At 34.7% G+C, this 25647-nt stretch overlaps 1 protein-coding gene and 2 pseudogenes across 3 annotated transcripts; 1 reads left to right on the top strand and 2 right to left on the bottom strand.

Moving 5' to 3' along the window:
• Nucleotides 1-1524: 1524 nt before the first annotated feature.
• LOC111777297 (succinate dehydrogenase [ubiquinone] flavoprotein subunit 1, mitochondrial-like) lies at nt 1525-6433 on the bottom strand (annotated as a pseudogene). The gene is made up of 11 exons (XR_015422534.1): nt 6068-6433; nt 5695-5861; nt 4039-4126; nt 3664-3734; nt 3500-3616; nt 3205-3412; nt 2952-3097; nt 2567-2754; nt 2231-2391; nt 1945-2111; nt 1525-1840 (listed from the first exon to the last, which is right to left on the bottom strand). The product of XR_015422534.1 is annotated as a succinate dehydrogenase [ubiquinone] flavoprotein subunit 1, mitochondrial-like (transcript).
• Nucleotides 6434-15050: 8617 nt separating this feature from the next.
• DWF4 (Cytochrome P450 superfamily protein) lies at nt 15051-19220 on the top strand. Its single transcript, XM_023693747.2, has 8 exons — nt 15051-15462; nt 15550-15874; nt 15962-16114; nt 16208-16459; nt 16540-16632; nt 16722-16800; nt 16936-17042; nt 18644-19220. Exons 1-8 carry the CDS (start codon nt 15260-15262, stop codon nt 18878-18880), a joined length of 1449 nt encoding a protein of 482 aa, XP_023549515.1. The 5' UTR covers nt 15051-15259; the 3' UTR covers nt 18881-19220.
• A 667-nt stretch (nt 19221-19887) lies between these two features.
• On the bottom strand, nt 19888-25157 carry LOC111808013 (chromatin remodeling protein DDM1-like; annotated as a pseudogene). The gene is made up of 17 exons (XR_015421004.1): nt 24993-25157; nt 24770-24887; nt 24268-24540; nt 24099-24182; nt 23622-23968; nt 23337-23526; nt 23065-23237; nt 22912-22913; nt 22767-22833; nt 22508-22684; nt 22229-22324; nt 22051-22145; nt 21850-21968; nt 20878-20997; nt 20694-20792; nt 20493-20602; nt 19888-20246 (listed from the first exon to the last, which is right to left on the bottom strand). The product of XR_015421004.1 is annotated as a chromatin remodeling protein DDM1-like (transcript).
• Nucleotides 25158-25647: the final 490 nt, after the last annotated feature.

Here is a 25647-nt window from a genome sequence, read left to right as displayed (position 1 = left end):
ATATATATATTTTTTCTTGCCAGAAATTGAACCAAACCAAAGCACACAAAACATAAGACAATATATAGACTGTGAGAAGTCTAAGACCAACAATTTATTTCATGAAAAAAAAAAATCATCCACAGAAATTAAAAGATAATTATAGCCAATTGGGGAATCCCATAATCTATAACAATATCAAAAAATTTGGCAATGGTTATGTGACATAAAGCAGTCGATGTGTGGTAAATAATATCTACAACTCATGTCAATGAATGGTTGAGATTGAATTATAAGCATTAATGTTGTAGGATTGGTATTTCAGGTCAAATCTGAAATGGAAATGCTACAGAAGAAGCAACTACTTTGTTGGAATTTAGTACTAAAATATAAAGCTAAAGTGGGAGAAACTGTCACTACAGAAGATCAAATACACACCACTCAAGTTTTTCCCCCCTCCTAAATGCATCAATTCAATCAAATGAAAATTTTTCTCATCATTGTAGCGGAAGAAAAAGATGATATACAGACTCCCCAACTTGGCAGATATGATAAATCCAACTTTAATCAGAAACAGTGGTATTGGTGTGGTTGGGGCACATGTGACTACGACTAATGACTCGGATCGATTGATACTTCCAAACCAACTAAGATCTCATTCGTATATTTGTAACTATGCAGTTGCCAATTATGAAATAGTTCATAGAAAAAAAGAAATTACTAGAGAAGGAAAAGTTACCTCAAGCAATTTATTGAGTTTACCGTGACATCTCCTACTTGAATGATTCATGCTTGTAGCTTATAAACGTCCATCTCCTTTCAAATCGGTAATATCATGTGGTAGGCCATGCCAATGAAAAAGGCAGAAAACTATAAAGACAAGGCATATTTTGCATGCGGATTGAATTTATGCATGAGCTTGATGACATGATTTACTTGTAAAAATAAAAACGACCTGCTTAAAATGGTAGATACCACCACCAAACATTAAATAATTACCGTCCACATGGCTTGCCTACAGTGATTTATTGCAGTCTTCTTTCATCTATTATTGTAAATAAACTACCAGAGTCTTTGATGATCAGTATACACGGGCCTCCACTGTGTTCATGAGGAGGGAATGATTCGACCTCATCGTCCAATGTGTTCATGTGCACTGGCCTATAGTCCAGTCTGACCTTCTCATTCTCCCAGAATCTGCAAAATCAACCACATTATCAAACATACAGAAGATGTTAATTGATTGAAGTCATAGGCGCCCTAGTAAGTTGTTGGGATTGATTTTGGTTAATCTAGTTGATCTAGGGGGCAATGATGGGCCGAGAGCCCAAAGACGTGAAAAGGTGACAGACCAAGAATAAGAAGCGTCTTATTAATTAAAAACAGGTCAATCTTGTTCTTTTACAGTGTCAGACACCAGAGTTACTCCAACGTGAGCTTCATCCAGTTCTCATCATCTCTTTTCTGCATAAGCAGAGTATAACAAAGTTACAGAAATAAAGTTGGAGGAAAGTGTTACTATCAATAGAAGAAAATAAAACTAACTGTGAAATCTTCACGAGCATGTGCTCCTCTGCTCTCTTTCCTGGCTTCCGCAGAGTGCATGGTAATGCAGGCATTTATCAAAAGATTTTCCAATTCAATTGTCTCTATGGAATCAGAGTTCATGTAATAGGAATAAAGATCTTAAATCAATCCTTGAAAGAATTCAGTACATAAAACTTTATAATTATAATAACATTTAAAACAAACGAAGAAAGAAAAGATAGAGAAACACCATGATCCTATTACCATATTAAAGTCCTGTCCTTGACCTTCACATCATGGAAACTCTCCCATGCCTTGTCAATTAATTTGCACCCTAAAGAAGCAGAAGACAATAAAAGAGGTGAAAAAAAAAATTGAGGCAGAGTTGAAGATAGATTAGAAGTTTTAATCTAAGTCTCTTTTCAGTTTGGCTAATACCTTCTTCCAAGGTCTCCTGTGTTCGGAAAACAGCAGCATTGTTTTGCATAATTCATTGCATGTTTAACCGAATCTTCGAGGTGGGCAGTGAACCATTTGAGTTCCTTAGTTTGTCTAGGCAATTGTCTTCTCACCAGCATCTTTTTCCAACGGATTTTGCCTTGCGCCTGCAAATTGCCCAGATAGAATTTTTTGACGTAACTGAATTTTTCTTTCTTATAATTATTGGTTGGATTGGGTTGTGGGTTCATCCTTCCTTTTTCGAGTTAAAAATTAAGCATCTTGCCTGGACTACTGATCTCTGCTACCCTATTTGCACAAGCTCGTCCAAAGACAACAATGTCCAAAAGCGAATTTGCACCAAGCCTATTAGCACCATGAACTGAAGCACAAAAAATTTGCGCCAAGCCTATTAGCATCTGGATCATTGCCCTTGATTGTAACTACCTGACAATCAAAAAATTTACACATGAAGATAGTAAGAAGAGAAAAGATGAGACATTCCGAATTCTACAGACACAAAAAATTTATACATTTTCATTTTTGATGAAAAAACCATACTTTCATTGAGGAAAAAAATTGAAAAAAATGAAATATAATTGGATTGCATTTTCATGCATACCTGTCCACGATAATTCGTGGGAATTCCACCCATATTGTAATGCACTGTAGGTAAGACAGGAATGGGCTCTTCGGTAACATCAACGCCAGCAAATATGGCAGCAGTTTCTGAGATACCCGGGAGTCTCTCCTTCAGTACATCTGGGGGCAAGTGATTTAAGTGAAGATACATGTGGTCCTTCAATGGTCCTGTTAAGAGCTATCAATTAAGTAACCAAAGAAAGATGTTAAATAAGGAAAAAGTAAAAATCAATATATATTTCTCCAGAATAGTTTTATTTTGTTCCTGATGTCCTGCATCAATTTGACCGTGCCTTATCAGCTGAGAGATAGCACATGTACATGGATGCATTTATTTGATTCTAGATGGGATAAAAGCTTCATACCTATGCCACGACCCTCTTGAATTTCCATAGTCATGGATCTTGAGACAACGTCCCTTGATGCAAGATCCTTTGCTGTTGGAGCACATATCGTTCCATAAAGCGCTCACCTTCACTGTTCCTAAGAATGCCACCTTCACCACGAGATCCTAATTTATACAGAACAAAAGAATTGCATTTAAGTTAGTGTTAAGTCCACGAAGAGTGAGAAGAAAACAAACCAATAAAATAATAGATACAAAATTATGGTGCAGACCTTCAGTAATAAGGCACCCAGCACCATATATTCCCGTTGGATGAAACTGCACAAACTCCAAGTCCTGCGCAAGCAAAGGAAAGAAAAGTAGCAAAAATATATATATATATATAAAAAAAAATGAACTACCGGCATGTGCAACCATTGAATTGCCCTCTCCAGTGCATGTATGAGCAGAGGTTGGAGAGAAATATGCTCTGCCATAACCCTGTAAAATGCATATAGAGAGAGATTTATATTTACACAAATTATCAGTTCACATGAATCTGATAATAATCATCATGGCATTCAGTACCCCAGTAGCCAAAATTGTTGATGCAGCTCGGAACCGATGTACTGTACCGTCCTCCATATTTAAAGCTATCACTCCCTGACAGCTACCTGGAATACAAATATCACAGTGATAACCTATCTAAGAATAATTTAAAATGGATCCGATACTTAGAGGAGCCTATGAACCAGATGGGATGGGAATACAGAGTGCATCAAAACCCATTCTCTAGACATGTATTGAATGGCATCCTGATCACCTATAGAACATGAAACCCAAACAGATCCAGGATTTTATTGTACAAATAGTGACAGTATAAATTCTATAAAGAATAGATCTGTTTTGCACACCTGCAAAGTTCTAAATCATTTAGGATCAGAAAATGTATAAAACTTATGCACATATAAATGCACCATATATACAATCTTGTTACTGACTTTGTATTGCCAAAGTACGAGCCACAAGCATTTATGATTTGTTTTCTAGTGCTTCTTTCTAATGACAACGTCAGCATTGCATTTCATGACAAGATTTTCAATTTATCCGAAGTTCTAAATGTATACCTAACCAATCACTCCCCTTGACAGTGTCGTACATGTGCCACCTCCAATCATCCTCAGTCATGTTTCCCAGTGCAGCATTTATACCTCCCTATAAACCAATTGAGTTTCACATTAAGTAACATATTCAAGTCAAAATCTAATTCAAATTATGACTGAATAAAGTAAGCAACACGTGAATATTATTGGTACACAGATATGTAATGGAGAGGAAAAAAAAATTAAGAAAATGAAGAAAAAGAAAAACATTGTGGCCAATGTTGATCATGTGGACAGGTATATATCCAGTTTATGAAAGCACATGCACCGTGTAAAATTTTTTTGCTTGCTCTTATAATATATACTTGCGCTTGATTTGATGATGTACACGAAAGATTCTAAAAGCACCCTTGGTGGTGAATAAAGTAAAGACCTGAACACCAAGCATCAGCTCCTTTATCAATGAGATCAGAAAAGAGGGATCTAAGTGTGAAGCAACCGAAAGTTTGACGACAACATATTCATTAGCAAGAAAATTTGATATAGAATCCATTACTTATTACTCGCTTCTAAGATTGAAGACTATCTACACAGACCAACGGGAGTCCTTCCGACATGTTTAGTCCTCACTCATATGCATCCTAGGAAAATTATCAAGAGATCACCCAATATAAAATTACTCAAAGTAAAACACGCTTAACTATGAAGTTCCTGTAATTGAACCATTGAAAAGGAAGGTACACCTTGTTGGTATAGTTAGTGACTTTCAATTTTTTTAAACCTTTTTTAGTCATCCTATCTTCATAATCTTTCCCATTCAGATGTGGTCTCAATTCATTCATGTACTCCTCCTTTACTCGGGTGTCACACTTGTTGAGGGGGGAATAGAAATAACTTTTTATCACTTCTTCAATCATGAAGGATAGTTGCAAAGGATGAGATCCATCCGTGGTACCGCAATTATTGCGTTGAGAACTCCAAAGAAACTTGAAAGTAAGTCTGTCAACTTCATTGAGTTCAGTTTCTTGTACAATGACAGTATTCGGGTTGGCTTAGAGAATGAGCCTTCGACTAAATATTGTTTCTACAAGGTTTCTCGTCCTCTTACATGCCAAGAGAGGAAGATCATAAAGCTTCGATTATCCCCTCTACTTCCCCTCTTGGTGTATGAATGGAGACAATGCAAAGGTCCATGGCCCTCAGCCAAGTATCTATATTCTACTTAGTTGGAGAGGAGGGGTTCAGATGTAGGGAGCGACTGTAAGGCTGGATTGTGACCCAAAACAAGATGCCAAACCGGAAGATGAGAGAAAGTAAAATCCTGTTGGTAAATAATAGCATAGTTGGGCATCATCAGTGATTTTGGAGGGATCAGGGCTTGGGTTGGAGTTTTGGACATCAGCAAAAGAAGCAATCACCTAAAATGTATCAGTCGAACTTCGATGGCGAAATTTTTGTATTTTCCTGTAGTGAAAACCAAAAAAAATCGACATGTAGCGTGGCACCAGAGTCTTAAAACCACCCAAGTCAGCAATATGAAGATTAAACCTGAGTTTGCAACAAAAAAAAAAAAAAAAAAAAAAAAAAAAAAAAAAAAAACAGAATATTTTCCCAGATGGTAAGTAATAGCTGGTGATAGACATAACGGACAGGATTACAATAAGTGGGAAATCCCCGTACCTGAGTGGCAACCGTGTGAGAACGAGTTGGGAAAAGCTTAGTAATGCAAGCATTATTAATCCATGCTCTGACAGTCCTCTAGCAGCTCCAAGCCCTGCACCACCCGCTCCTACCATAACCGCATCGTATGTGTGATCAACCACAGTGTATGAGGAGCGACCTGCCGCCTGCCATGAGACAGAGAATATATAATTTAGTATTTAATAAATCCTATAAACAGTCATCATCTTCCGAGAAGTTTTACACCAATACCGCAGCCGTAGGAAATAAGTTCGAAACAGCTAGCTACAATTAGCATAATCAATGATCCAATACTAAACATAATTAAGACAGCTCGTATTCAGTAGTAAAGACATAAGATGAAAATTCACACCGAATCGACGGAGAAGAATCTAGAAATGTGAGATCTGAGGTGATCATTGGGGGACGATTTCCTGGAAATCGAAGAGGAAGAAGCGCGAAGGCCACGAGAAACACATCTCCACATCTTGCTTCAGCACTTCTGTTCAATCCTTTGCAATCGGGTGTGCGAATAAGATGGAAGAAAGACAGCGGTTCCGCCCCAGTTAAAGCTCGCCGGAAGGCGGAAATGGGGGGGTTTGGATTGGGGTTTGTTTTTCCCGGGAAACGAGTCTCAAACTCTGGTGAAGGCGAGCGTGAGAGAAGACACCGGTAACTATCACTGATTACGCCTCCGTAAGCCGAAATTAACTAATAATTTATTTGAATATTCCGATATTAGTGTTTTACTACGTCTGTTGTCAATAATATTATTGAGTCCATAAATATTAGGTAAATATATAACCATAAAAACTAAAATAATTATTTATAAGATATTGAAAATTAATAAATGTTTGGAAAATAAAAATAGAAGAAAGTTAAAAAGATCAATAAAGATGGTTAGACTCTCTATGATGGCATGATATGGTCCACTTTGAGCATAAGCTCTCATGAATTTACTTTAGGCTTCTCCAAAAGGCCCTCATACGAATGGAGTTAGTATTCCTCACTCATAAATCCATGATCATTCCCTAATTAGCCGATATGGGACTTCTATCATCCAACAAAGATCGTTTGGTTAAGATATAAGACGGAGCCAACTAAGAGGTTTGGTGCCTATCATAGGTGGAATGGGCCTACTACAGAAATGGGCTTTTACAAGAAATAAATGAGCCGTAGACCTTGGGCCGCACCTTCAAGGCTCATGGCCCAAAAAGGTGACCCACATGGATCATGCACTCATCTCTGCTTTCTATCCCTATGGTTTCTTCATCTTCTTGCCCACCACCACCACATGGAGCTGTTCTTTATTTTCAAACGATTCCCCCCACAACCAGGATCCCAACGCCTCTTAAGACAGCGATCGTTGGTTCGTCATTGACAAAAACTAACTGAACCGATGCTCGATCAATCGATTTGTATGAACAACTTAAAGTTATTGTTTTCCACACATAATAGAAATCGTTAAGTTGGTCTCGAGAGTGTTGATTTGTTATCGACTTAAAGTCATTTGAATTATTTTTTTACAATTAATAAAAAGGCATGTAATCATGATTTGATAAATAAAAGACCGAAATATTTGGGAAATGCATGTTTGAGTTCCCACTAATCAAGTATTTAATTATTGTAATTAAGCAAAACACAGTTGTGTTAAATGCTGGGGTTTGGAAATGGGGTCCCTTTGTTTCATTAATTTCTTATACTCTCGCCGAAAGCAAACACTTTCTTCCCCACCATTATACACATAAACGCTCTTAAAAGTTTCTTTATTTATTCTCTTCAAATATATTTATAATCTTTTTTTAAAAGAAAACGAGTTGATATTTAATATAATATATAGTGTGACATTTAAATTTAGTTAATCGATTATCTTAAGCTTCAAGTTGTAAACTATTTAATAAATCTCAACGTTTTTGGTTGATGATTGAAGGAATTGATGTTTTAACAAGAATTAGATAATTGCATGGTTGAAGTTGAATATAAGACCAATCTATGATTAATTGATAAGAGCATTTATTACGAACCATTATTAAAAGCATTAAAATCTTTCAAAAAAAAAAAAAAAATCATGATAACAAAATAAATTAATAAATTAATTTGTAGTAAAGTAACAATTTTATATTGCTTTGAATGATGATCGAAAATGACCCAACATAATTATAAATAAAAAAAAGTTGAAATCAATTTTGTTTTATTCTATTATGATCCCAAACTTTGGAATATTTTTAAAAATATATATTCGTATTTTTATGACTTTTTAATTCATCTAGAATAAATATCCACAACTATTATTTCTTTTGAATATCTAATAATAACTAAGCTTTATCTTTTCAAAATTGTGTTTCTATCCATTTCTAATTTGTAAAAGATTAGACCATAAATTATTTAAATTTTTATTTATAAATTCGTTAATTAAAAAATTAATATTATAATAAATTAGATCATACGCAACCCAAACGCAACTCAATTTTAATTTTGAAAGAAAAATCATTTTATGATTAATTATCGAATATGAATCCAAATAATTCGAAAAAATTATGTTATTGGTAGGAGTATAGTTGTAAGTCTATAATAAAGTAAACAAGGTTTGTTTTGTCGGAGTAATCCACTGGCTTTCCAATTATAAAACCGACATACAAAGTAGAAGAAGACAAAGAAGAAAGAAGGTGGAGAATTCAAATAAAAGGCTTGATTAATCAAGAGAGTGATGGAGAGAGGGAGAAAAAAAAAAGGAATATGCAAATAATACAGAAACACGTTGGAGATTGGGTTTTGGAAGCAACACAACAGCATCGACGAATTTAAACACAAAAGACAAAGGGAGGGGACTTTAATTAATTACCAACCCCGTGTATTGTTCAACATTTGTTTGAATTTGAACTATGTAACACACGTCCAAGTCTTCCAATTTAAGAACCAATTAAAACTAATGCCTCTTACCCCTTTAGTTTATATTCAGATTAATGGGCTCCCCACAAAAAGAATATTAATTTAAAAGTTTATATAGATGACTTCAGGTATGTATAATAAGAGAGAATACAAGAACTATCTACGGTAAATAATATTTATTATTTACGATTATTTACTCTATATGTCATCTACCTGATATAGTTTTAGCAGCAAACTCCATAACATAACAATGATTTTGACAGTATATAACTTTTTCGACTTTTTGATTTTGATCGACCTTTTGATTTACTAATTCCCCTTCGATCAACATGGAAACCATTGCCTGATAAAACCCTAAATTCTCGTTTGTGAATACTTTTGCTGAGAACTACATTTTGTATTTCATCAAACTTCAGTTTTTCAGATCCTTGGGAACGGCTGATCGCAGTAACAACAGTATCCCACGACTCGGGTAAACATGACATCAACTCAATGCTTTTATTTCATCTTCGAACTTAGTTGACTTACAATCATATTCAATTCATTTTCATGACCCGTAACAGATCTACATTCAACCATTTGTAGATTGAGCAATCTCCACATCAAATATACCTTGTTCAAAGTCGACGTTTTTTCATACATATTTGATAACGTCTTTAACAGATTTAACGTTGTTTTCTCATTAATGATATTGAAGGTCATGTTTCTAGATAGCATCAACCGGATCAACCCTAGGATTTGTGGATCCTTGAACTTCCATTGTTTTGTGGTCATAGTATCCGGCTTCGCCCCAACAGAAGTTCGTGAATATCTTTTTGATACAACTAATCTTCAATCTAAAATCGAAATTGATGAATCTCACAAATCATGGTGAATCTCACCTACCTCTTATACCACTCGACTTAAATGAACACAAATAACAGGACAGAGAAAATGCAAAGAAAATATTGACGGAAGCCTACACAATATAGTTTTACTATATATATAACCGTTTTTTATAGGAACATTTATTTTATAATTTATGTTTTAATATATATAGTTTTATTGTATATAAAGTAAGTTAGGAATAATACTCCCGTCTCATTCCATTTTACATTAATTTCCTCTTCAAGTGGTCAAAGATTGGGACAGGCAGCAATAAAGACAGAGGGAAGCCGGAATTGTTTGGAGGGTAAAGGAATGGCCACGCGTGAGCAATGATTGTGATTTGTAGAGTGTGGTCTTCGTTTAAGCATTTTGTCGAACAGGTTGTGGTCACTGGGCAACCCCGAGAACGTCGACGGAAAGCGAAGCAAAGCAGAGTAAAGGACAAGGCTGGTTTTTGTTGACGACGAAAAAAAAGGAACGCTCGTGCGGTGAAAGGTGTCGGGATTTTAGGGCTTTGTGTTGTTTTAACTTTTATGAAAAGATGCGCCATACGGCTGCTGATGATACAGGAGGTCGAAGACGACTCGCAGGCAGGGCAGTCAGGGCGCTGCTGGTCTTGCTCTTGCTCTTCTTTTTCTTGTTTTTATGTTTTCTTCCAATTCGAAGCTTCTATTACGTTATTACGTGTGAATGTCACGGGTTCCACTTCATGGGCTAAGCTAAGGAACTAACTTGGCCTAAATAAAATTAAAATATTTTCATTTATTAATAATTATTGAATTTAGTAATCCTACCAATGTTTATGTATTCTCATAATTTTTTTACATCTTATTTTAAAAATTTTGTTTTCAGGTGTCTTATAGACTTCTAGATTAATTTAATAAGGATAATTATAATCTAATTATTTAATAATAATAATAATTAGAATAATAACACAAATTAACCAATTATTTCTTATAAAGATAGGAATCAATTAATTGGAACCCAACAAAAACAAAAGGGTTGATTTTATTTTAACACAATTTATTTTCTCTCGGTCAAATTACTGTAAACCTCAAATCACATGGAAAAGATAAATAAAAATCCATTTAAATGTCATTTAGTAAAGATATTTTAAGAAATATCCATTTTGGTTGATTAAATTTTAAAATAATGTTTTAATCTCTCTACAATAATGATAATTTTTAAATTTTCAACTTTCCAATGCAAATTACTTCAGAGTAAAATATAGGTTTAAATTTTTACTCTAATATTTATCTTCTTTTATATGCATCATTCCCACCAAAATACAGATGAAGATATTAAATGATGATAATTTTAAAAAAATAATAATAAAAAAAGAAAAGATCATAGGTTATTTTTGTGAAGACAAGACAACCTGCAATCAAATAAAAGCAAAAGTTGAAAAATCCACCAGATTTTCTCTGTCTCAGTTAAAGATAAGTGATGGTTTATTTGACAGTTTGTGAGAAATACTTTATTTTCGTCTTCTTTCTTTTTAAAATGTAATATTTTTTATAAATAAAATCTCTGTTTTCTCTTTTAATAACACGGAATGATTTTCTTCGATATCTATGAATTTTAGTAAAATGAAAAATTAGATAAAATTAATACTTCTTTCATCATAGGGTATATTGTGTGACAACTATGCAGGAGAATACCGGACATACATGTGGCCACTTCGAATTTAGAATCTTGATAAATGGTATATGATATCAAAGTATATAAATGAAACTAGATTACATCAGGCGATAATAAAAATAAAATAACTAAAAAAAATAAACCTAGAAAGAATAGGGGAGAGGGAGATTTAGGAGGGGGAAGGAGTCTTATCAAAAGGGGCTGTAAAGGGATTGTACCATAGCAGACCAAAAGGCATAGTGGTTGGTTCGTTAGGTTGGGTTGCCCATTCATTGCCCCACACTTAAATTCTCCTCTCTCTCTCTCTCTATATATATATATATGTTATTATTTATTTTTTTTACCACGACCCAGTCATAAAAAATAAGCATTAATGTTGTATTTTTGGAAAAAGAAAAAGGAAAAAAAGGAAGGCCACAGCACACGTGTGGGTAAGGAATGTGGCGCTATCCCCCACGCCGAGTACTCCCTCTGCACCCGCACGGGCGCCTCCCCTTTCTCCTTCACTCCTTTTTGCCATTGCCCCCTCTTTCTCAATCCACATTTTTATTTTTATTTTTATTTTTATTTTCTTAAAAAGCTTTCCTTCTTTTATATCTTTTTTTGTTCCACTACTTTTCCCATCCACCTCCACCGACGTTTTATTTCCTTCTTTCATATCATATTATAAATAAATCAAAACTTTATATTATAAATAAGCGTGTTTAATTTTTGTATAAAACAAAAGAGTTTCAAGGACAGTAAAATTTGGAAAGAAGTGAAAGTTTGAATAGTAAAAAATACACAAAAACCATCGTTCCGTACTACATGGTAAAAAGGGTAAAAAAAAAAAAAAAAAAAAAAAAAGAGAGAGAAAAGCAAACAATAAGTGGGAGGCCAAGTTTACACGCGACCGGTAATGATGCACGCACGTGGACATGAAATGAATGTCCAAAAGGCTTCATTTCTGTGACGCATTTAATCAAACAGTTTGTATCGGCGGAAGTAAACTGATGAACCACTTTATCGACCGTCTATGGACTGCCCGTGGCCGTGGCCGCACCCTCACCACTCTTATAATCAACACCTTTAAATATTATTTCCTCTAAATTAATAATTCTTAATTTTTTTTTTATCATCTTTAATTCTTTTTTTATAATACCTTTATTTTTTTTATTTATCAATTATAATTCTAATTTTTTCCTCTAATTCATTTTGATCTTACTTTTAAAATATCTATTTTCATCTAAAAAACTTATCTTATTTTTAACCAAATTAAATTTTTTGTTTTAGTCCGGGTACGTATAAAAAGAAATCATTTGGTCCCTATTTACAAAATTTAAGCATACATTTTACACTCGATAAAAGCACCTTAATACAATTTCATGACTACAAAAAATGAAGAGATTAAAATAAAATTTAAGCGCAAACTATAAATGTATTATTATTATTTTAAAAGGATGCTTACATGATAAATAAATAATAAATTGAAAGAGTATTTAAAATCTTTTTAAAGTTTGTGTATTGAAAAAATATTATTTATTGAGACAAAATTAATGTATAAATTAAAAGGTAAATATGGAAAGCGATAAAAGAAAAGGCAATGGAAGTGGGTAATTATTAGATTGCTTGGTCCATTGAAGCACTGTTGCCATTACTGTTGGCTTCAATCATCATTGTTCTTTGTTTATTTTAATTATTATTTTTTAATTTTACAGATTATTTTGTTTATTTTTGTTAAATACTTAAACCAATTCCGTTCCCAACTGTACAGGTTGGTCCGAAGGAGAGAGAAAAAATAAGGTAGGGTTTTAAGGATAATATATGTTTTATTTTAGTTCAAAAAGGTTTTAATATTAATATAATAAATTATAAGGGTGGTACCTACGTGATGTGTTAATTAAATCGTAACTTTATAAAGTGTTTAACGAAGTTTTTATTTATTTGTGTCTAACCGATCATTAAGTGTTTGAAGGATTAAGAGCTTCTTGTGCGCTGACCATAGAACAAGTTTGAACATTTAAACACTCTAAGAACTCTATTATGATGACTAATAGAATAATAATTAGGGAGGTCGGCCTCAATTTCTCCATATTAACAACACTTTTATTATCGGTGGGAAAGTACCATTCAATCATTCATGCCTGGTCGATTATAAAGTTGTTTATTTCGATTTTTTGTTTAAAAAAACACAATTTAAATAAGGAATACAAATTCGAACTAAACAGATTTATAATTGATGGTAAAGTTGAAGTCGGCTCATTTTCCTTTTAGATTCTCTCGGGTTTGTCATTATTTTCAATGATTAGGAAAATATGTAGATAAAATAGATGGGTAAAGGAATACAAATCCTTGTTTCTATATACAATCCATCAGCAACAGTGCAATATAGTGCCTGATTGGTATTATGTACCAATTTTCAATTCAGACTATATTGTAAATGGAATATATTTAGAAAATTAAATTGGGGTCTACTATTTTTTTTTTAATTATTTATTTGAATTATTGGTCATTAATATATATTGTACGAAAAATGTTTGGACATAATTGATAAACTTGTATTGGAAAAATTTAATGATTATTGGCCTAATTTGATAATGATTTTAGTCCCATTTGATAATGATTGTTATTTATTTTATCTGAAAATAAAAATTTGCTTCCTTATTGGTTAGCAAGTTGTAGAGAAATAGAACAATTATGAAGACTATTATTAATGAAGAGCTAAACAATAGATATCCCTAAGTTTTGCATTTTAGTATTATTTCCCTGGTTATGACTTGTCTTGGTCCATTGGATAGAGCAATAAAATGTTGCATGTAATAAACAAATTTGAAACGAAAATGTATCTTAATCTTTCTTGTCAATTGGTATGCTTTCATGTCGATAAATGACACAACTTAAATTTTTGTAAATTGTCCATAAGAGTTGTACCTTGTAATGTCTCAATCGAATATGTAGATTATGATTTGAAATTTGAATTCGATATCTGATGGCCTCTACATTCATGCGACATGACCACGTCATTTCCTAAAAAACATGTACGTGAAGTTGCAATATGTTAAAAGGATATATATTGGTCTGTGGAGATAGTTTTCAGTTTAAAGGGCAGCTCAAGATAAGTAAATAATATGATTATGTCATAGGAAATGAGCTAAATCCTAATCTGAATTATGGACCCAATATTACTCTCGCGATTTTTTATTTTTATTTTTTTATTTATAGGGAGTTATGTTGTAAAGGAAATGAATGCAGTTATTTAAGGTTAAACTAAAAAACATTGAATTTTAGGGTTCAATTTAATAAAATTAAAATAAATTAAAAAGGTGGGGTTTTTTTTAAATGGAAAAAAAACTTGGTTTGTGAATTTAATGATCATGGTTGCAACATGCATGCATGCTTTTTGGGTTATTAGTCATGATTATATGTGTCATGTCACAAAAGTAATTCATAATAATAATGAAATAATTAAGGTGAGCTAAAATAAAACTAAGGTACAAATTATAATGGATTTACTTAATAAATATAGAGGTGTACTCAACCGGTATATATAATATATTCGAACTTTAGCACTAATTTTTTTAATAATCAATTTTTAGTAACTTAGAGTAGTTAAATTCTTTTAGTGTAAAAATAGAATATTGCTCGTCTATATTGCAAAATTGTGAATTCTAGGACGAGTATTGGACTAAAAATATAAATGTTTGATTAATGATGTTAAGATTTAAGTATAATTTGAAGTTATCAATTGGAAGGTGTGGTTAATTGTTTACTCAGAGTGACCGATGAGGGCATTAAGTAAGTCCAAATAAAGAGGATGCAATAGCCAAGTATAATCCATTGAGCATTAGAATGTTTGGCTGCATGCGCGTTAAGAAATGGGAGAAAAATAAAATAAAATAAAATAAAATAAAATAAAATAAAATAAAATAAATGATCGGACTGGGAGAAGCTTATAAAAGGGAGCTCGTCGGGTTCCCAAAGAATTCTCATATATTTCCATTTTCCCCCCACTGAGGAAAACCCATGTGTTTGTTTCTAACATTCTAATTCCAATCCCTTTCTCCAGCGTCCTTCTTCCTCGATTCTCTCAACCATATCTCTGATTCAATTTTTTGTGCAGAGAGAAAGAGGGAAGTACCAACCAAAACCATTAGCAGTATAGTGAGGAGAGAAAGCAGAACTTATCACCATGTTTCATCCACTGCTCATACTCTGTTTTCTCCCATCTCTTTTGGCTCTCTTCCTCTTCCTGATTCTGCTTCGGAGGAAGAGAAATGCCGTCGATCTTCCTCCCGGGAACATGGGATGGCCGTTTCTCGGTGAGACCGTCGGGTATCTCCGCCCATACTCCGCCATCACCATCGGAGATTTCATGAAGAATCACATCACCAGGTAAGAACCCCCAAATTAAACCCTGGACTAGTCTCTGTTTTTAACCATCTTCTCATTTGGTTGTTTTGGAGATTCTTTGACATGCAGATATGGTAAAGTGTATAAGTCGAACCTGTTCGGAGAGCCGACGGTGGTGTCGGCTGATGCTGGACTGAACCGGTACATACTGCAGAACGAAGGACGGCTGTTTGAATGTAGCTACCCGAGGAGCATCGGCGGGATCCTTGGGAAATGGTCGATGCTGGTTACGGTCGGCGACATGCACCGGGATATGAGAATGATATCGCTCAACTTTCTGAGCCAGAGTAGGCTTAAGACTCATCTCTTGAAGGAGGTTGAGAACCAGACTCTGCTCGTCCTTCGTTCTTGGAAAGATTCCTCAACGTTTTTGGCGCAGGACGAAGCCAAAAGGGTACGGATAACGGATTTTGATTCGGTTAGTTTGTTTGCTCGTTTTTCTTTTCGATCATGAAATTGGAGAATCGATTAAGTGTTGCAGTTCACTTTCAATTTGATGGCGAAACACATCATGAGTTTGGATCCGTGGAAGTTGGAGACGGAGATGTTGAAGAAGGAGTATGTTACTTTCATGAAAGGAGTGATTTCTCCGCCACTGAATCTACCAGGAACGCCGTACAGAAGAGCTTTGAAGGTAATTGAAAACACTGATTTCGCAATTGCATGGCGGTTTTTGACGATTCTTCTTAGTTTTTACAGAGAGATTTTGATTTTCGGTTTTCAACAGTCTCGGTCGACGATCTTGAAGTTCATCGAGCGGAAAATGGAGGAACGGAGGTTGAAAATAGAAGCCGAGGGCGGAGATTTCGAGGAAGACGATCTACTCGGCTGGGCATTGAATCACTCAAATCTCTCGACGGAGCAAATCCTCGACTTGATTCTTAGCCTACTCTTCGCCGGCCACGAGACATCGTCGGTCTCCATAGCTTTGGCCATCTTCTTCCTCTCCGGCAGCCCAGCCACCGTCCAACAGTTGACGGTAAGTCACCAAAAAAGACTTCCATCACCGATTTCCCCTGTTTTTTCGTCTTCTCTGATCTCTCGGAATTCAAAACACAGGAAGAACACCTGGAGATCGCCAGAGGCAATAAGCGATTGGGAAAGACGGAATTGGATTGGGAAGATTACAAGAAAATGGAATTCACGCAATGTGTAATTAATCATTCAAAGAAAAATTTCAAGTTCTGTTTATTGCTGCGTATTGAAATTAAATTTTGGTGTAAATTGTTGGGTTGGTTTAGGTGATTAACGAGACGCTTCGGCTTGGAAACGTGGTGAGATTTCTTCACAGAAAGGCACTGAAGGATGTACGGTACAGAGGTAAGATTTTTTTTTTTTTTTTTTTTTTTTTTTTTGAAAGGCGTTTGGCTACCGGGAAATTACCGGCAAATTCTATTGATATAAATAAATATTATAACCTTTTTTTTTTCTTGGAACTGTAAAAAAAAACAAAAGGTTATTTCATTCCACGTGGATGGAAAGTGCTGCCTGTGATATCTGCAGCGCATTTGGATCCTTCAGTTTTTGACCAACCTCACAACTTTAATCCATGGAGGTGGCAGGTTTGTGCTCTGTTCCTCCCTTCGCTTTTTCTTAATTATAATTTTATATGGTCAAATGTTTAAATAAATAAAATATTATAAAGGACTTATGTGCTAATTTCATGTGCCTATTATTTTCTAGATATTCCCGTGTCATTAATTTGTTCCTTTATATCATTCTAATTTCAATAATTTATTTCATAATAATATATTACCTTGCATGTTGCATTTAGAGAAAGACGGCTTATGATATGTTTATATGTTTACTTTAGAAATATTAAATTTAGATTTAGACATTTCCTAAAGATATGATACAATTTATTGTAACACAATGATAAATAAAAATTTGGGAGTAGAACATGATGTGACAAAACAAGTGATCCCTAAAGGGGAGGGCATGGTAGGGTTTGTAGGTTTGTCGCCGATTCATATACAATGTTTTTTTCTATAGAAAAAAAAAAAAAGAAATTTCGAGACGTTGCATTTAGATGATTATAAGAGAATAAGGCACAATGTAGTAGGTATAGGTACAGCCAATATTTTTTTGGAATTTCATACCAATTTCTAAAACTCGCTACAACTAATAACATACACATACCCATATGAAGGTATGCTAATATCTCTGTCACTTTCTTGTATTTAAGCAATGGTAAAATAATATACAATCTATAAGAAGTTTTCTTATATAAATAGTTTAACAAAATGTCTTGGTCAAAATTTAAAATTAGCCTTAATTAATTAGTTGAGCTATATGTGTGTGTTGATTTTCTTTTTAGAATAACAAATGTGGATATAAAGATTTAAATCAAATGGCCTATGAGTACATTTTAGTTAGTGTTGAGCTTGGTTGTTACTGTTCATAGTCGATTTGAATTCTTATGTGGACATGGGTAAAATAGAAATTGAGTTTGTAAGGAAGAGAATGGAAAGGAATAACATTATTATAAGTTTGAGGGGGAGGGGGGGGGGGGGGGGGGGGGGGCCGAGGAGATATGATCAGGCCTATTGGGTCGAGATGATTAGAGCCCCATGTGGATGGTGGGACACTCCCTTGCACGTGCACTGGTGCCTTTTTCTCTACTGGATTTATGCACAACTTGGTCCCTCCCCATCCCCATGTATTTTCTAGTTCCCTCCCATGCCTTCCCCTTTTCAAAAACTACCACTTCAACTTTCCTCAATCCAAAATGCCTTTTTTCTTCATTTCTTCACATCTTCATCCTTTCCCAATGCCCCTGGGTGAAGCCTGTGTTCGGGATTGATTGACGATAACATGGCTTGTTTAGTTTATGATATTCAACCATCACAGTTTTTCTTTTCAAACTACTCCATGTTTCAATTGCTATTAATTCTTTGAGGTTTATGTAGGTTAGGAATGATGTATATATAGATTGGTCCCTTTTTTGCCATTTGGAGATCCTCTTAATTGTTCTCATCTGTTCTTTTTGTTGTCAAATTTTCATTAAAATGTGGTCAAATCAAATGACCAATAATAAATGAACTTTAGGAGAAAGCGACTCTCTTAACTTCGTTTCATACCTATCCCCTTGTTCTTAAATTATGTTATAGCTTAATTAGTTCAAGTTCTAATATTCCTACTTAACGTCTTATGGTGGATGCAGCAAATGAATGGATTGCCATCGAGTGCGACGATAACCAATAACTTCATGCCATTTGGAGGCGGACCGCGACTATGCACTGGTTCAGAACTAGCCAAGCTTGAAATGGCCATTTTTATTCATCATTTGGTCTTGAACTACGAATGGGAATTGGTGGGTTCAGATCAACCTTTTGCTTACCCTTTTGTTGACTTCCCTAAAGGTCTGCCGATCAGGATCCGCCACCACACTCTTGTGTAATGACCATGGTCGCACCTGAATCTACCCTCCAGAATTTAGAGGTTAAAAAATGATTTTAAAAAATGGTTAATAATATTCTTGATTTAGTAAGGGGATCATTTCATAAGCTACTACATTGCTAATGTAAATTAAACAAGTCATTCAGTAATTATTAAAAGATAAGATAAGATAGATAAGATGGTTTTTCTTCTGTATTTCATTTCATATAGTTTCTAGTGAAATATTGCATGCATCTGTTGTGTGGCTTATGGCACTTGTGCCCTTCCATCAATATATTACATTTACCCTATTTCTTATAATATATTTATGGCCGAAAATATAATTTTTAAAAGTTTGGAAAGTGACCGAGACAAAATATTAATTGTTATCTTTATAAATAAATGTGATATATACCAATGCATTATGATAATATTCCAAATATTTCATACACTAATTTTCATGATTCTAAAAAATAACAATAAAATACAATAATAAGTATTCATACACACGATAATGTACAATTTAACTATGCAAGTTATTTTTAAGGTAAAGTTAATTCATTTCACTAATAATATTTTTAATGTAAAGTTAATAGTTAGTTTGTTTGCCATATGATATAACTTGAAATTGATTAAGATTTTAAAGTAATAGCTATGAATTGGTTCCCTAGTTTGAGGACAGAAAAAGAAATAGGAAAATACACGTGGATGGTTGTAAGTGGTCAAATTAATCCACGCTGTCTTAATACCGATAATCCAAAAGAAAAAAAAAACATTAGTTCCCTGTTAGGTTTTGTTTCGTTTTCTTTCATTGATGTTTTTTTGATTTGTGATAGATTCGGTCAACCATTGTGTCTATATGGCCTTCAAAGCTGCACGTTCTGCGTTCTTCAATGATTCTTTCAACTTTATTCCACGAACCTGCATTTATTACCCATTATCTCCTTTTTTTTTTTTTTTTCTTTTTTACAAGTCAATTATTTATTATATTATCCATTTTTGGGGGTTTAATTAGGACCTTAGAAACTCTGCACTGAAGATTAAATATCAGATTCAGAAGACAGATCAACTATGAGGACCAAAAATTGCATGCAACCAGAAACCCTCAAGTACATGCAATGTTCCCACCCACAAACCTAGCGTTAACAGTTAGAGTTAAGGGTAGAGAGTACCCCTCCTGTTGAAGTTGGTAACACCACCTCCCAGCCAGGTCCTTTCAGAGGATATAACTCACCATTAACTTTAGCTTTCTCATCCTCTGAACCAGATGGGACAAGCAGATCAGAGCGGTCTAAAATGCGCTCCAAATCAGCGTCGCTTATGTCTGCCTGTATCATCTTGTCTTCAGCAGAATCTTCCTCTCTTAGTAGTGCTAATAGATCCGCTTCCTGAATTTTTTTTTACCACAACCAGGTAATGAGCTTGCACAACAAATCTTGGTCACCAAGTAACATAAACAAACTTCTCACGAAAAGATATTTTATTTTTATATTCGAGTGTCCAAGCTGGCTTGCACACATCCCAATTGTTCTCACGAGACAACTAATGGTTGTCGCTCTATTAACATTTCCAAAATCAAATGTAGGCAATGAAGAATCAGAGTGCATAAAATGGATTGAAACGCTTCAACTAACCTCTACAGCAGCTCCAGAGTCGGATTTTGTCCGCTCATGGTGAAATTGCCCCTTCTCAATGACCACGTGCTCAAGCTTCAACTTACTAAAGGCCCTTTCAGAATGCGGCCCTAGTATAACACAATTCGTCAAAGATTATAGAGTGCTGATGAATAGCTTCATGAAATATACACCAAGAGATTAAGACCATCAGCAAGCTACCTCTATAGACTGAGCTGTTGCAAATTTGTAAACATGTACAGGTTTCGTTTGACCTATCCTGTGACACCTATCCATGGCCTGCAAATCCATTTGTGGGTTCTGGTGTACATAAGAAATATGGTGAGTTACATACATGATACATACATATGTGTATTTATGCATAGTACAGTATCAAGAAAAATACCCAATCGCTATCATAGAGTATACAAGTATCTGCAGCAGTAAGGTTGATACCCAGACCACCAGCCCGCGTGCTTAAAATAAATATCCTGTACTTGCTGCTACCATCATTGAACTCCTGGATCTACATGTACAGAAACTAAATTGGTCAATTATGCAATCCTTGATACCCCATCACCAACACTTCCATGAAGGAATATTCACAAAATTTTGAGTCTAGCTAAGGAAATAAACCCAAGATAAGAAATCAATTAAGGTAATAGATCACCACGGCTTGTAAAGAGATTCAATTAATTATTTAAATAAAACTGAATAGACTACCATTTTGTAACATTCAAGTAATTGATTCAGTCTCAACTCGACGTTTCTCAAGATCCCAAACAGAGCCTAATAAAGTAGGAGCACAAAGTACAAAATGAATGCAAGGCAGTACTGAGGTTTTTGGACATCTCATACTAATATGAAGCAAGGTGGAATGGCTAGGCATGCACCTAGATCAGGACACACTCATGAGCACCTTAGGAAAAGCAACTGTTCCAAATGTGCCCATCCGAACATTAGGGACCAACAGAACATAGAGTTCGCCAACTAGCCCAAGGGAAATAAAGTTGTGGGGGCACTGAAGTCAATCATTACCACCACCACCCCACTACAAGCATTCCCATCGTGTGAGCCCAAATATGGTTTCCTACTTTTATAGTTTCCTACTTTCTCTCTTCCTTGCTCCACGAGCCCAACAATCAATATCTTACACCCCCTTCCTCTGCAACAATTGGCTCATTCTCTCCATGGTAACAGATAACGGAATATAGTTCCTTAGTGCAACAATTTCTGAAAGTGACATTATACTGCAACGTTTTGGCACATATTGGCCTTCATGCAAATAAAAAAAGCAGTGGATGAAAGAAAAACAGACCAACAACAAACAACACGACTGGCTTCAAACTGTTTGGTTATTTCATGTGCAAACTCATACCTGTCTTTTTCTTTCATCTAGTTTCACACCACCATCGATTCTGCAAACTTCAAATCCCTTCTACTAAAATAGTACTCCATGAGATCCAAAATCTTAGTCCATTGAGAGAATATAAGGACCTAATAGAAATGCAAAGTAGGCAATTAGGTTAACTAGGAAAACTGAGAAGAATGACAGAACAAGAGTTACAGATCAATTTACTTTATGCTTGCGTGCAAATAACCGTGTCAACAATCTATCTAGTAAGCAAAATTTTCCACACTGCTCAACTATCTGCTCTACAGGAGGATATGTAGCTGTCAGGAAAAAAAACAAGGGATTAAGTGACATTGTATAGTACAATTTTACCATGAAGGATTGAAGAATAAGAGGATGATACAAGATTTATCAAAAACTGATTCCAAGAGGTCAGGATGGTTGCAAAGTTTCCGAAGCTGGACCATCAACTTATTCAGCTTTCCTTTAAAACCATGTCCTGCATTTTCAGAAAAGAATTACAACAATTAGCAGAACATAAAATGGACTGGAGTCTGTAATGAATAAAAATGACGTTCATAAAGAAATTCAAAATGAAATAAAAATGATAAGAATAGAGAAAATTGGTAGTTACAACGGCAAGCACATGGCATACATATACTAAAAGCCAATGCTATACCACCTGAGCCCTTCTCTGAGAGATGATTTTCCAATGTCATGTTAATTAAGTTCTTCTGATACTCAGTCATGTTTGCATAAATTATGATTTCTTTTTTCCGGGGGAGCATTTTAGCTCAACATCAGATTTCCTTCTCCGAAGTAGAAATGGTCTCAGGATTGCATGCAGCTTTGCTACCACCTGCAGGATTTGAATATATGAATATGACAAACTTGTGCAACATACTTCGGAAAAAAAATAAACCATCAAAAGAATTACAAACATGGGCCTTTCTATTCTCTTGGGTTTCTTCTTTCTCTTCAGCATGACACTTTCCAGAGAGATCAAACCTGAAAATAAATTATTAGGAGGAAATAAATCTTCAATATGGTAATAATAACTATTTGACCCCCTGACTTATAAGCTACCACTCAAAATATGAGTGCTATTATTTATTTAACAGAGTTCAGTATTTCAAAGGGAATATAAACTTGCCTCCGTGTTTGTGGATGAAAAAAGAAAACTCGAAGATTATACTATAAAAAAATAAAAATAAAATAAAAAGGCATACTCACCCTGACTCAAATAAATTCTTCATTGGATGAAAAGATATCTGGCAAAATAAAGTTCAACGACGACCAAAGCTCTGCCAAGTTATTCTGCAGGGGTGTCCCAGTTAGCAGCAGTTTATTTTCAACAGTTATGTACTTCAACTCCTTCAGCAATTTGCATTTTGAGTTTGTAGCCGATGCCCCTTCAAGAAAAATATGCTTTCAGGATTATAAGTTTCCTAAAATCCATTGCTATATGTTATAAGAGACTCTTTAGTAGCCTGGTCTGAAAGATGGCTGACCTCATCAACGACAAGATATTTCCAATTATAATGCCTCAAAATGATTTTAGCATCACTCATTGCAATCTCATACGAAGTAACCACTCTGGGGAATTTGGGTCCAATTGTTCTAGGCATGTGCTTCCTTCAAATTTCTTCCCTTTGTTTTTTGTCACCATGATATACAATAGCAGTCACTGTGGGCACAAATCTATATACGGAGACATACAAACAAAATGGAGGAAAATAAGGCGTCTAAACAATTTTGTTGTTAAAAAAAATTCATACCAAGTTAACACAGTGTACCTCGATATTTCATTTATCCAATTTGAAAGAGTGGAAAGAGGAGCAATTACTAAGTAAGGTCCATCCAGTCCCTTCCCTTTCAGATGTGCAAGGAAGGCAATCGTTTGAATTGTCTTACCAAGCCCCATTTGATCTGCAAGGATTCCGTTCAGCCCATTCTGCCATAATGAAATCAACCATTTGACACCCTTGAGTTGGTAGGACTTCAATTTACCACCAGTCAACAGAGGTACGAGTTCACTCTGCTCCTTTTCTATTCGTTCTTCCTCGGTCAAGTTTACATCTTCATCCCGCTCACCTTCTTTCGATCTAGTCAGCATAGCTGCAACAGCCCTTTTTGCCTTCCTCTAGAAAAAGTTTCATCTCAGGTTAGAATTTATATAACAATGTACCTATAGTGCTGAAGTACTAAAGGATATTGAAATTTCAAATATAAGAAGGATTTACATGATGTTATGAGACTCACATAATTCTTACATTATTACAACGTGCAGAAGCTTTCCTCTTCGAACCACGCCCACAACTTTTCCCAACAGATTTCTCGTCCTCCTGCACTCCATTCTAGCTAGTTAAAATCAAATCTCAATGAAGGGAAGAAAAGGCGAATAACTTTAAAATGCATAAAGTATACAGCAGATAGACATACAATTGTGATGTCATCCATTTTCTCCAGCAAAAATTCTGAGTATAACTGTGTTTGAGTGAGAAGTTCATCCAATTTGGTAAACTGATTGTCATTCAAGTTTGGAGATTCTGTTGAATCCTCAAGTCTCTTGGCCTCTTCTTCCTTAACCCGAGCTTCCAGCAATTTCTGCTGCTCTTCCGCCATCTCTTTTGATATAAAGCTGGAATCCCCAATTTTTGCTTCCAAAATTATCTCTTCCTCCAACTTGATCTAATTTTCCCCATTAGACAAATCCTTCATGCCAAAAGGGGAAAAAAATGTCATAAAACCTTTTAACATTCACTACTGACATGCATAACATACACTATTGACATGCATAACATACAGAAGTTACAAGCACGAAATCGACTCTTTTCTTTCCAGCAATTGCGAAAATATCCACACAAGTTCTATTGTAGCATCAGAAGAATCAAGAGGTAAAAAGAGTCGGAGCACACAGCCAGAGTGAAGAAAGCGAAAAAACCTCGTTTTCTAGAACCGAAGTCGGGGACTCTGCAGAATTATCAGCTCGTGGTTTCTCTTCGACAGCCATTGTCAGCCATAAAATGAGTGTCAAACGGTGAATAAAGACCGGATCAAACCTTCAAACAGAGCAGAACCACTTGAGAGTAACAAAAACCAAGTGATTTGTCTAAGAAGCAGTAAAACCGTGCTTAGAGTTGATTGATCTTAGGTACTGTTCTTACCACTCAACAAATACAAAGAAGAAAATCTGGAAGAAGAACGAACCAAATGCGCAACAGAAAATCGAACAAACTCTAGTGCCCTAGTGAGATTCAGCGAGAAATGCAGGCAAACGACCCGGGAAAATGGATCGTCGTGATGTTTCGCGGAGAATCTGCACGGTCTGAGTAATATTGGTTCTTTAAAACGAAAAAAAAAAAAAACATTTTCTTTTTTCCTGGTTGGGGTTTTTGGCGGGAAAGAAACATCCATTTTGGCCCTGAGAATGCAATTAATTACAAAAGTACCTTCGCCGGACTTTTTTTTTCATTTTTAATTTAATTTAACACCGTTATCATTTATTAAAAAAAATCAACAATGTGATAGAAAATTTATAACTCATAATCTTTTTAGTGAAAGACGTCTTAATCAATTGATTAATTATGAAAATGTAGACAAGGGCATTGTTACAATTAATACCCTGAAACTAAAAGAATAATATATTATTAAAAAAATCTATAAAAAAAAAAAAAAAAAAAAAAAAGTAACTGATATAATAATAATAATATTTATATAATTTATTAGACATTTTATCAAAATATATACAAATTGGGAAAGTTAAAAATTTAATTAAATATATTTTAAAATGTTTATTTATCAAACAGACAATAAAAATCC

This window comes from Cucurbita pepo, chromosome 1, assembly GCF_057944985.1.
Source record: "Cucurbita pepo subsp. pepo isolate OVF chromosome 1, ASM5794498v1, whole genome shotgun sequence".
Taxonomy (NCBI): domain Eukaryota; kingdom Viridiplantae; phylum Streptophyta; class Magnoliopsida; order Cucurbitales; family Cucurbitaceae; genus Cucurbita; species Cucurbita pepo.
The sequence above is the reverse complement of the archived record's forward strand: the minus strand, read 5'-3'. Positions and strand labels throughout refer to the sequence as shown.